Genomic DNA, 12,174 nt, shown 5'->3' with positions numbered 1-12,174 from the left:
TGCATCAGGTCATGTGAGTATGGGGGGGCCCACACAGAATCCATGGGGCCCTGAGTATTTTTTCTATGAGGCCCCATGAATCCTAGTTACACCCCTGTACACAGCCTATTATAATATATACATTTTGGTGCTTTTAGAACACATGATAACAAATAAAAACTGTAGGCATAACCTTATACAATAGCATACAACAGACCTGTATAGAGAACAATTGGGCTCCAAAGCTAAGAGTAAGGGATAAGTAGATTATGAAGGCCTTTTCATTTCACCAAGGGTTGGGACCTCCTTTCATAATCCCTTGGATTACTTATCAGCACTCTTCTTGTTAATGCTTCTGCTTGACTGAATTCAGGAAGGCTGCTTCCACTATTTCATCCTAAAAAGGGAAATTTGATGACTCAATGAGGGACTACATGGCAACATAGCACCCAGCAATTCAAGGCTGAAGATGTCAATCTTAACAAGGGAGAAACAACAAGCGGCTTGATAACTTTCAAAACTTAATAGCGACTTGTCTCGAGGAGTAAGCAGCGATGCCTATGCAAAATAATAAGGTGGCCGTTGAAGGGCAGGCAAACTTTCAGAGAGTGAGGGATGAGTGCAATGCTGTAGTGGAGGCACTGAACAAGGTATTTCATTGTTACTGTTCTTTCTGCATTCGGTTTAAAACAATGCTAAAGCGGCTGTTTTTGTGTGTGATCACGTGGTATAATTCTTCTGGTAATTTCATTTATAACTGTTTACACTAAATTAACTCTTAAATTGCTCTTTGCCATTGTGTTATTCTGTATCTGTTGTGTGGTTGACAAGTGCTCAATGTCAGTACAAGGATAAGTGCTACCAACTGAATGAGATGAGACAGATGACCAGGCAGCGTAGCTGGACAAGAATAGATATGTAGTAGGATTATGTGTACTGTGGGAAGCTGATGGTGAAAGCAGAGCTTCTCTCTTTCAGATACATGAAGAAAAAGTGACAGTAATATTTGATTATACAATTCTGAAGTTTAACGTGTACCACTAGTGGTGAGGGTCACTTTGTGAAAAAAACACTATTGAGCAGGACTGGGCACAAATCATTTCTCTAATCTATTTTTAATTTGGCACTGAAATAGACTTCCCAGCGCCTGTGCTACCCGCTCTCTGTCACATCTAACTATACCCTATGAGACAAGCTTCCCACTGTGTTGACTTACATTACAATGGGTCTCGCAGGAAACTGGAGTTATGGAGACATGGGATAGTTATATGGGGGTTAGAGCCACATTTTTCTGTAAAAAAAAAAAACTGCAGGCTCAATCTCCTGTCACACAGTAATAAAATGTACTTTTTATCCTCACCCCTCCACTTTTATATTTAAATAGGTAAAAAAAAAAAAAAAAAAGAGTAGAGCTGATTAAAGGGGTTGACCACTTTATAGCATAATTTGACAGTGTATTAGGGAAGGTATTCACTATACATACTCATAATTCCTCCCATTGTGCCCCATCCTTTCTCTTCTGTATGCTGAGCAGCAATTCCATCCGTAATAAGTCCTCCACTGAGCCTGCATACGCCTGTTGAGGATGCCAAGGGAGGTGCATGGTCTTGTGCTCCTCCAACCTGTTCGTATTATGCATGGAACTTTCTTCCAGAAACAGCACCTCTCCTGTCCTCATCTTGGGTGTGGTTTTGCAGCTTAGTTTTATTGAAGTGAATGGAGCTGAATTGTAATACCACACACAACCTGGGGACGGGGTGGTGCTCTTTTTTCAAGAAAGTAGTTGTGCCTCAAAAATGTCATTTTATATTGAAAAATATCAAAAGGTGCTTTTTTTCAGTTGGAAAACATTATTTTAACTTTTTTTCTTAAATTGCTATGGCAGTAAAATTTGAGAGAATCTGTCAGCTCTTAGGCCTCGTTCACACACTGTATTTTGTTGTTAAAGGGGTACTCCAGCAGGAGGGGGGGGCACTTTTCGCTGGGAACGGGGACGAGGTGGCCAAGGGAAAAGACATCCACTCACCTCCCCGGTTCCAGCGGCGGGTGCCGCATCACGGCGCTCCATTGCCCGGTTTCCGGCCACTTCCTGGTGTCTGACGCGGGCCCGAGACGTGACGTCTCAGCCAGTCAGTGAAGGGGGCGGGATCTGAGCGGACTTGAAACAGATCCCGCCTCCTTCACTGACTGGCTGAGCGGACCTGAGACGTCACGTCTCGGGCCCGCGTCAGACACTAGGAAGCAGCCGGGAACCGGGCACCGGAGCGCCGCGATGCGGGACCCGCCGCTGGGACTGGGGAGGTGAGTGGACGTCTTTTCCCTCAGCCACCTCGTCCCCGGTCCCAGCGAAAAAGTGCCCCCCCACCGCTGGAGTACCCCTTTAAACAGTGGCCTTTGTTGCTGGTTGCATAAACGCACATTGTTTAAAAGCACTGCCTAATTACATAGCAGTGTATGGAGCAATGGCCATAGTGCATACACTACAGCCGTTGTTCTCTGCGGCCACACAAAATAATTGACAGGTCTATTTTGTAAGGCAGCAGTTTGGTGAACAGTGATCGTACAAAATAGGCTGTGCTCACAATGTAAAGTACGGCTCCCGACTGTACTTTACACTGTGATCTATGGCAAATTGGAGTGCGGGCACACCCGAATGCGCCTGCATTCCAAATTAAATGAAGTGATGTTCATCCTGCCGATACTTCAGTATCGGCCGGGTGAACATGTCAGACAGTGTGTGAACATGGCCTAAGGCTGAATTCACACGTCCGCAATTTTCCGGACCTTATGGACAGGGAAGGCAAGTAATGGACTGGTTCACCGCTCAGCATCATGTATCAATATCATGCCTGCAGCGGGGAAACTCTTTGAATCGCTGTGGCACTGTAATGATAGAGCCACGCAGCTCTGTGACTACAGTGCTGCAGAGATTCAAAAGTTTTACCACTGCTCTTATGATATTGATACATGATGCTGGGCGGTGAACCTGCCCATTACTTGCCTTTCCTATCTGTAAGGTCCGCAAAATTGCAGACGTGTGAATGCCGCCTAACTCATGTTCCAAACTGCTGACAATGTTAAATAGCTGTTAGGTCAAGAAGACACTTGTTAGCTTTCAAATATTCAGCTGTGCTTCTAGGATGTAGAGAAATGCTTCAATTCTTCAGTACAAGGAGTCATATAGGCTTTTCCAAGCTCCTGAATAGCTGGGATGCCTCCTCTCTCTCCCCTCCCTATTGATTGAGACCTGGAAGCTGAATCCCAAGCAGGATCATGTATGGGGGGGAGGTAAGTAGGTGTTACAGCTTGCTGCACTTCAAGAGCTCAGGAAAGCCTTTTCGACTCTCCTTACCATATATGAAAGGAATCACAGACAGATGTACAGTATGAAAGGGGCCATGTGTCTCCCTGATCTAACACCTAAGGGTCCGTTTACACAGAAAGATTATCTGCCAAAGATTTGAAGCCAAAACCCGGAATGGATTTGAAAAGAGGATAAATCTCAGGCTTTCCCTTATGACCCTGATCTCTGTTTATAGTATGTTTCTGGCTTTGGCTTCAAATCTTTTGGCACATAATCTGTCAGATAATCTTTCTGTGTAAATGGACCCTAACTAAAAGTGCCAGCAGTTTGGAACGCGAATTACAGCTTCCCAATTAGATTCCCTTCAAGTGCAAAGGACTACAGTAATTATGGGCCACTTACTGTATGTGCCAAAATATGTCCATATGTTTGGCGTATGTCTCATCTGCTAAAAACAAGTCTGCAAAATCCTCAAAAAAGGAATCCTCAAAATGGGCTGAAAAAAACATTTAAAGGCAAAGAAAAGTCTAAAAGCTTAAGACATTTTTTGCCTATAAAATTGACCGATTTTTCAACCTCAAAATATGTTGTTTTTTTTAAACCTGTGTGTGTACATAGCAATACAGCTTTGTCTGCAGTCAGGTCAAAATTTTTCCCTAGTATCAGCTAAAATATTAGTTAAAAAACCTGTGTGTCAACATGGGTACAGACTACAAAAAAATCCTATTTGTAGACTGATCACATAGTCATGAGGTTCTCCCTTCCATCTACTAAACTACTGTGTTTGACCTTACCAGCTAATAACTCTGTGGCAAATGGAAGCTATATTTGCTTTAGTTTATTTTACCTTTTATATATCAATGGGTAGGTGGTGGCCTGCTACAGACACTTGGCAATCACTGTTGGTGGCTCGTCAGACAGCAAACACCTGCGTGATGAACTAAGACGCACAAGGGAACGAGCACAAGAGCTGGCAGTAAGCAACAGGAATGTACTAACTGCTGCTCTTCGGGACAAGCAGCTAAGCAAGGAAGACCGACGGGTGTTGGAGCGACTATGGGTACATTTTGCCAGTTGCTTGGAGCTTCTACACAATGACATGTGCAAAGTGTTTGACTTGGGCCTGGCTGTTCCACTCTCTGCAACCCATCAACCGGCAATACAAACTGGTGTTACAGGTAGGCAGCACACTAAAGAGTTATACATAAGCTAAATAACAGAATTACCAGGAGTCATAGAGGGCTAAAAAAATATAATGTTCTTTACTGTGTTTAGGATTAGAAGTCTAATCACTTCTTCTACAGACCTAATCCCTTATGCACAGAAATGGAAAGAAAATGATATTATCAGTTTGCTGCCGTATGAGACTCAAGCATTTCTAATATATGTATAGATACTGATATACATATATCAGCATTTTCATGTAGAGTATTGCATAACCAAAAAACTACAGAAAATAATAAGGAGGGCAAAATAAATAAATAGTTTTGGTAATACTGCACTCCAAAGTTAGGGGAAGGAAGGCAATCATAAATGTAATTCTGTGTTTCCAGCAATGGTTCAGACAGGGCTGTTTCTAGGTAATTTTGACTACAGGGCAAATCTTGCTAAAATTGCCCCCCCCCCCCCCTCTCAAATGATGTCAAGCGGGGAGGGGGGTGTTACTATGGAGTGTATTATGGCATAGAGCCGTGTTATTCAACCTTTTTTTTTAACTTGTGGCAAAAAAAAAAAAAAAAAAAAGAGTCTCACAGGTGACGTCTTCTTTGATCTGAAGCGTCACTTTTCCTCCCCTTCTGGCCCAGGCCACCATGATGATTTCTTGCAGCAACAATTTATCTCTTCTGAACCTGCCACACAATCATCTCAGGCTTCGCACTTTTACAACTTCCACTTCTTTGTGTCATGTGCAGTACAGTCAGTAGGTATGTGGCTTGCCCCCTGTATGTACAATCCCCTGCTCTACCCCCATATAGTAATAATGCCCCCTGCTTTGCCCCATGTAGTAATAATGCCTCCTGCTTTGCCATATATAGTAATAATGCTCACTGTGCAGTACCCAAATAGTAATAAGTGCCCCCCTTATAGTAATAATCCCCCCATTGCTCCCCCTTATAGCACTAATCCCCCCAGTGCTCCCCCCTTATAGTAATAATCCCCCAGTGCTCCCCCTTATAGTAATAATCCCCCAGTGCTCCCCCTTATAGTAATAATCCCCCCAGTGCTCCCCCTTATAGTCATAATCCCCCCAGTGTATACTCACCTTATCCTGGCATACGGCGGGGTCCTTTTCTCTTCTCATCTTCTCTTCCAGCCTGCGAGGAACAGGATGGATCCTCCAGCAGACGCAATGACGTCATGTCAGTGCTGGAGGGAGTAGTGCACTTACTACTGCATCAATGCTTCACTTCCTGCATAAAATGGTGATGTCACGACCCGACTCCCAGAGCTGTGCGGGGATGATGGCAGAGGGATGCACAGTGTCCCTCCAGTGCCCTGTGTCCCCCAGTATCCCCCTGCCATCATCCTCTCAAGCAGCCACAGCCCGCACAGCTCTGGGAGTCGGGTCGGGTCGTGACATCACCATTTTATCCAGGAAGTGAAGCCTTGATGCAGTAGTAAGTGCAGGGAAAAAAGCACTTTAAAAGCATTTCCCGTAATAAGTGTATATTGGTGATTTGTATAACTTTTGGGAGGTAATAAAATAGTTTAATAAATATTTTCGCTGGACTTCTCCTTTAAGAGAAGATCTGTTCTGCCACACACAAGGACAGATTGTGGAGCTGCATAACACAGCATTTCTAAGAGAAGCCTCTGTAAATCAGTAAGGGACATAACACCAATACTGCATTTGTATACAGAACAAATAAAAATGAAAAGTGTCCAACCCCTTTAAATATTAATAGATATTTATTGGAATGGCTGGAATATAATGTATGACCAAACATGGCAACTGCTAATTACAGGGGGGTTAGCGTGACCGGACATATGGAGATCAGCTCATTGCTCAGGGGGCTTCTTTAAAAAAAAAAAAAAGTTTCCAGCCAAAACATAAAAATTTCCCTTACTGCCTCTTCTTGCATTAAAACCACCGAAGAGCCCATACATATCCATCTTGCTTCCCTAAAACGCCCACTGTGACTGGGGTATCGGGGAAGTGGGATGTCATCAGATGCTGCCACAATGGGAACACAGCTGGGACCAAAAAATGTGACAGTTATGGAGCATAGTTAAGGCCATATATACTTTATAAGGTACAATATAGGTTGCCAATAAAACTTGTCTTCACATAGTTCTGTCAACCTAAGATTTTAATAATTAAAGACTTTAGAAGGAGTTGCATTTGAATTGCAGTGTATTTGGCCTGTTCCTTTTACTGACAGACAGCCTATTACAATATGCTATACAACAAACCTGGGCAACCCAATGGCCCCTCTGCTTGCATCACAGGGACACATATAGGGTGACAAATGGGGCCTCCTCTAACCACTAGATTCGGATGGGTCTACCAACTGCTAAATCTAAAGAGCTGGGAATTAGTCACTGCACCCACCGGGATCAAGCAACAGAACACAAAGCCAGGACACTGCTGCAACTGCTGGGAATGAGCTGTAGTTTTTCTTTTTAATTGGGGCTATTCTGAAGTTTGTAAAACATCTTTTTATTTTTTGATGCAAGGGATGGATAGAAAAAGAGCAATTCTGCAAGGTGAGTCTGTTCCCCGCATTTTACATGCTGTGCACAAAGGGAGGGGGCTCCTTCTCCCACTGTCTGCACTGTTCTAGTTAGAGCATTAGGCTCTCTGTAATACACAACTAGGAGTCTGCTGCTACTGCTGGGAACAGAGGCAAATCCATTCCCAGCAGTTAACTCCTTACATGCTATGCGGTCAAAATAGACCAGGTGACATCTAATAGATCTAAACAGGGGAGTGAGTGCCCTCTGTCACCATTTGCATGCAGAGATAACAGTGCACCGATGGTTGCCATGGCAGCAGGGAGTCTTTTAACATGTCTCTCCTGGGACTGCCATGGCTATGTAGTTTAACATGTATTGGGCTGTACACTGTAGAGACACAGTCTAAGGCTACGTTCACACAGAGCAAAAGGAGCGGATTACGCAAGGAAATATTTCCGCCTGAAATCAACTGACGCTGAATTCCGAGCAGAATATAAGCAGAATGTAAGCAGAATCCCTGCGTATTCTGCTAGGAAAGTGTTCAGCTCGTAATCAGCTCTTGACAAATTCAGCGCGGAATACTCGAGGAATCCGCGCTGAATCCGCATGCATTCAGCGCTGAAATTCAGCGAGTATTTGGTGAGTAAACTAGACTATACCAGAATATATACTAGAATCCTCCTCCCCCCCCCCTTTCCCCATTTCCGCGCTGATTCAGCGAGTAATTTCCACTTGTATTCCGCGCTGAATACGCGCGTATTCCGCGCTGAAACAGAAAATCAGAGCCCCATTGATTTGTATAGGCTTCCGCTAGCGGAAGAATGAACATGTTCATTCTTCTGGCGGAAAGCGGATTAGTTAAGTGCGGAAATTCCACTGTGTGAACTGCAGAGCAGAATTTCCATTCAACACAATGGAAATTAGCTCTGCACCTATTTTAACGGCTGAAATTTCAGCGCTGATTCAGCGCAGAAATTCAGCTGCTTTTGCTCAGTGGGAACGAGCCCTAAGGGTACAAACCCACACACCGTATACGCAGCAGATACGCAACAAATACGCAACAAATACGCAGCAGATTTGATGGTGAAGATTTGATGCTGTGTTCAGTTACTTAGATCTAATCTGCTGCGTATTTGCTGCGTGTTTGCTGCGTATCGCAGCAGTAAATACGCTACGTATACGGTGTTTGGGTTTATACCCTAATACAGTATATTATCTATCGGTATAACACTGTCTGTCGGTATGACACAATAATAATGCTTTGGTATGTTCAGGATACCAAAGCATTATAGAAAAGGCATTAAAAAAATTGCCCAAAAACCCAAGCAATATAGTACACATTACAACATAAACACTGAAAAAAAAATTGCAGCATTGCTTTTTTTCCATCTCACCCATCCCCCCCAAAAATAAAAGATATTAAACTTCAGAACAGCCCCAATAAAAACTACAGTTCATCCCGAAAAAAAAAAAAAGCATTGGAATCTGATACAAAAAGTACCATGTATTCATAAAAATACTGGAAAAATGCTAAAATATGAAAAAACTATAAATATTTTTTATCATTGCCTTTATACAGGATAAAGATAAAATGTTAAGTTTTACTGCATGGTTGAATGGGAGAAGACACTATAAGTTATGGCTAGAGATGAACGAAGCAAGATTAGCTGTGAATCACGCTGTCAATTCGCTTTGTTCTGCGAAGCAAATTCACATCCATTCGTTAATGAAATTCTCAAAGAAACGAAATGGCGGCCCGCACATGTTAGCTGTCTGGAGCAACACTGGACAAGAGAAAATAATTAACCATAATCCCTAGCGCCCGTCAAATCAGCTGCAGGCCCCTCTGTGAGGTCAGCACCTCACCCTCTATATAAGGCGGTTCGTCAACAGAGGTGGCCAGTCGGCTGTGTGTGGAGGAGAGTGCAAAATCGCAGCACAGCAGGGAGAGACTAACAGAGTGATATGGGGACAGGGAGGAGAGGATAGGAGAGAATAGGAATTCACTGGGACTAGTGAAGACACAGTCCATATTATTCACTTACTGGGCACTGCAAACTCCTGTAAACTCTTACTGAGTTATACCAATTTACTGGGATCAGTGAATTGAATGTGCGCCTTATATAATCAGTGGTCAAACTCCACTCCTACTGTGTTCTAAAAATTTGTTTTCATTACTAATGGAAAACATTTTCTAGAACACAGTAGAAGTGGAGTGTGACCATGATTACGTAAGGTGAACGCTCAGATCACTAATAAATCATTTTGACACTTTTACAAGAACGTGTTAACAATCTCGTCATTCTGTAAGAGTCCCAGTATTGTAGCTACTATAGTTTGGCTGTTTTATTGAAATTTGTTAGAATTCAATTTGAGAATCTTAAAAAGTTTGACCCAAAGTTCGTAAACCGAATTTTCGGCTCATCTCTAGTTATGACTGATGACATATATATATATATATATATATATATATATATATATATATATATATAACAAAAAGTGCAAAAGCAACCTTTAGGTGCAGGGGCTTACCATACATACTCCCCCTGGTGTATACGCAATAAAAACTTGCTGTAGAGATATTTAAAAAAAAAAAATAAGCAAACTATTTTGCCTGGACTAACATTAAAGGGGTTGTCCAGTGTGGGGGCACTTTTTTGGGGAGGAGGTGGCTGAAATAAAAGACGTTCACTCACCCCCCCGGTTCCAGCGGCGGCTCACTCATCGCGGCGCTCCAGTCCGCGGCCGCTTCCGGGTGTCTGACGCCGCCCGAGACGCTACGTCTCAGGGCCACTTAGCCACTCAGTGAAGGACGCGGGATCCGAGCGAACTTCACACGGATCCCGCCTCCTTCACCGAGTGGCTGAGCGGCCCTGAGACGTAGCCTGAGACGTAGCCTGAGACGTCCGGGAACCGGAGCGCCGTGATGAGTGAGCCGCCGCTGGAACCGGGGGAGGTGAGTGAACATCTTTTATTTCAGCCACCTCCTCCCCGGTCCCCCCAAAAAAGTGCCTCCACACTGGACAACCCCTTTAAGCCTACAAACTGGGCAGAGTCCAAGCCAAGAGGAGGTAGCCTCACTCCCCCCACACATACATACAATAGGGGGAGAAAAAAAAAAACAGAAATTGGCAGCACTCCAATGCTTCTGTTCACACTGCATGTGGCTAAAGTACAGACAAAAAAACAAAGAGTGTATTGCACACACAGATGGAATAGTCTTAGCACTACCAGGACTCTCACTTCTGCATTTACTCTGGCACCTGTGGAATGTTTCCACTGCTGACTCTCAGCCGAGGTGTTGCACACCTTCATAAGATATAGTTCATCAAGAATGCACATATAGACAAGAAGCAGCACTCGCCATCTTGCTGATATAAAAATGCTTGCTTTATTCCATGCAATTAAAAGTGGGGTATGGACGATGGCAAGTCAAAGCTACGGCTGTTTCGCACGCATGCGTAGCACGCTTCCTCTGCCCCCAGCACTGTTTCCGGGCATATAAGTAAATACTATAAGCATTACTTATGTCCCCAAAAAGTAATTTTCTAAACGTATTTCTCTAGGCATGTGGGTGGTCTAGAGCTACTAATTAGTCACGGCTGGTGGGAAATCCTGCCGGTAATCACGCCTTCCTGAAAGCATCACAGTTTCAAAGCAGTTTTAAAGAGTCACAGAGGGACCTTCCTGAGCGCCAACGCTCCCAGGGCGGCGAGATTGCTGGCAAGTTTTCGTGTCAACATCATAACTAGATGAATAAGTTTTAAAAAAAAAGTACTTTTTCAGGGCATATAAGTAACACTAATAGCATTTACTTTCATGCTCAGAAAAAAGGGGGCATGTAGGTGCTTATTTATAGCTGTAACAGTGATTTTGTTTTTGCATGATTGGTTCCCTTTAAAGGTTAGATTTTCTAGTAATTATTTATTAAAGAAAATCTTAATGTGCATAATAATAGATGTATATTAGTTTTATTGAGCCATAGGAGAAGGGCCCAATTACACAGAAAGATTTGCCAAAGATTTGAAGCCAAAGCCAGGAATGGGTTTGAAAAGAGGTGAAATCTCAGGCTTTCCTTTATGACCTGATCTCTGTTTATAGTCTGTTTGTTGCTTTGGCTTCAAATCTTATAATCTCATAATCAGATAATCTGTCATATAATCTTTGTGTAAATGGACCCTTAGAAATCCCTTGCATGAATCCAATGCTCCTCTTTAAGTATTAATATAGCAGTGTCTAAGGAAAAACAGACATGCTTTAAATATTGCAAGGGTTTGATTTAGGGTTTTCAATTGTTTGTATGACCTATTTTCCAAAGGCTGTTTTTCTTTTTTTTTTTCAACATTTTATCAAAAGAGTGGTTATTGCCCTGTAAGCATTCTGTCTGTTCCTCTTTAATGTACAATGTATAACATAGCTCTAAATATATGCACTAGGACTTCTAAAGTACCTTTTATGTTCTAGGCAGCACTTCAGCTATTGCCTCCAGGGCACTGAGTGTCCAGAACATCAACTACAGTGATTCACCAACTAATAAAGAAAAATTGGAGCACAGCGAACTAGAAAATGAAATTCTGAAGGTGGACCAAATGATTACTGACATGGAGCTGAAGGTTAATGTGTTAAGGTGGACTGTGGAAGCCACAGCAAACATGAATGATGAGCTTGACAGCACCGATGTCTCCTCAACAGCACTGCTGTCTGTGGAGGAAGGAGGAGACAGGCGCCAGTGCTGTAATGGAGGACAATTTATTGTGTCATTGATACTGTGTGGTGTGGCTCTTATAGCAGTTACCCTTTTCCTCTGTACTCTAAATGTGGTATAATACATTACTACATTACTGGCTAGCACTGTTGAGCAAATATTACAAGTCATTAATTAAATGAATTTTATTGCATTTGTATTTGTTGAAGTCACTTTTTAATTTGGATACGAAGTAGAATTTCTGCAATTCTGTTAGGAGTTTGGATTAATAAATAAGTGAAATGGATTTCATTTCAGTTGCATCTTTGTGTAAAATGTTATCTTACGATATTGTCCTTGCCTCTCTTATAGGGAATGTACCATCAGGCCTGGGTTGAAGCACTGGAGGCGGGCTGACCCACCCCCAGTGGGAGGAAACCCCCGCCCCTCTATATTACAGCTCTGTTGATTGTAATGGAACAGTGTCATAGAGGGGCTAGGGTTTCCTCCCACTGGGGGTGGGTCAGCT

At 43.0% G+C, this 12,174-nt stretch overlaps 1 protein-coding gene across 1 annotated transcript; it reads left to right on the top strand.

Annotated features, from left to right (window-relative positions):
• Nucleotides 1–27: 27 nt before the first annotated feature.
• LOC138775535 (regulator of G-protein signaling 9-binding protein B-like) lies at nucleotides 28–11,787 on the top strand. Its single transcript, XM_069955960.1, has 3 exons — nucleotides 28–629; nucleotides 4,152–4,461; nucleotides 11,426–11,787. The coding sequence occupies exons 1-3, from the start codon at nucleotides 534–536 to the stop codon at nucleotides 11,785–11,787; spliced, it is 768 nt and encodes a 255-aa protein (XP_069812061.1). The 5' UTR covers nucleotides 28–533.
• The last annotated feature ends 387 nt before the right edge of the window (nucleotides 11,788–12,174 follow it).

This window comes from Dendropsophus ebraccatus, unplaced genomic scaffold (genome assembly GCF_027789765.1).
Source record: "Dendropsophus ebraccatus isolate aDenEbr1 unplaced genomic scaffold, aDenEbr1.pat pat_scaffold_1737_ctg1, whole genome shotgun sequence".
NCBI classification, from domain to species: Eukaryota; Metazoa; Chordata; class Amphibia; order Anura; family Hylidae; genus Dendropsophus; species Dendropsophus ebraccatus.
Note: the sequence above shows the minus strand (reverse complement) of the source record. Positions and strands in the feature narration are given on the sequence as shown.

What these genes read in the sequence shown, in the direction of transcription:
- LOC138775535 (XM_069955960.1), top strand. Translation starts at nt 534, where the DNA reads ATGCCTATGCAAAATAATAAGGTGGCCGTTGAAGGGCAGGCAAACTTT. An exon ending in TAGTGGAGGCACTGAACAAG is followed by an intron (nt 630 to 4,151) that starts GTATTTCATTGT and finishes ATCAATGGGTAG; the next exon opens with GTGGTGGCCTGCTACAGACA. An exon ending in AATACAAACTGGTGTTACAG is followed by an intron (nt 4,462 to 11,425) that starts GTAGGCAGCACA and finishes TTTATGTTCTAG; the next exon opens with GCAGCACTTCAGCTATTGCC.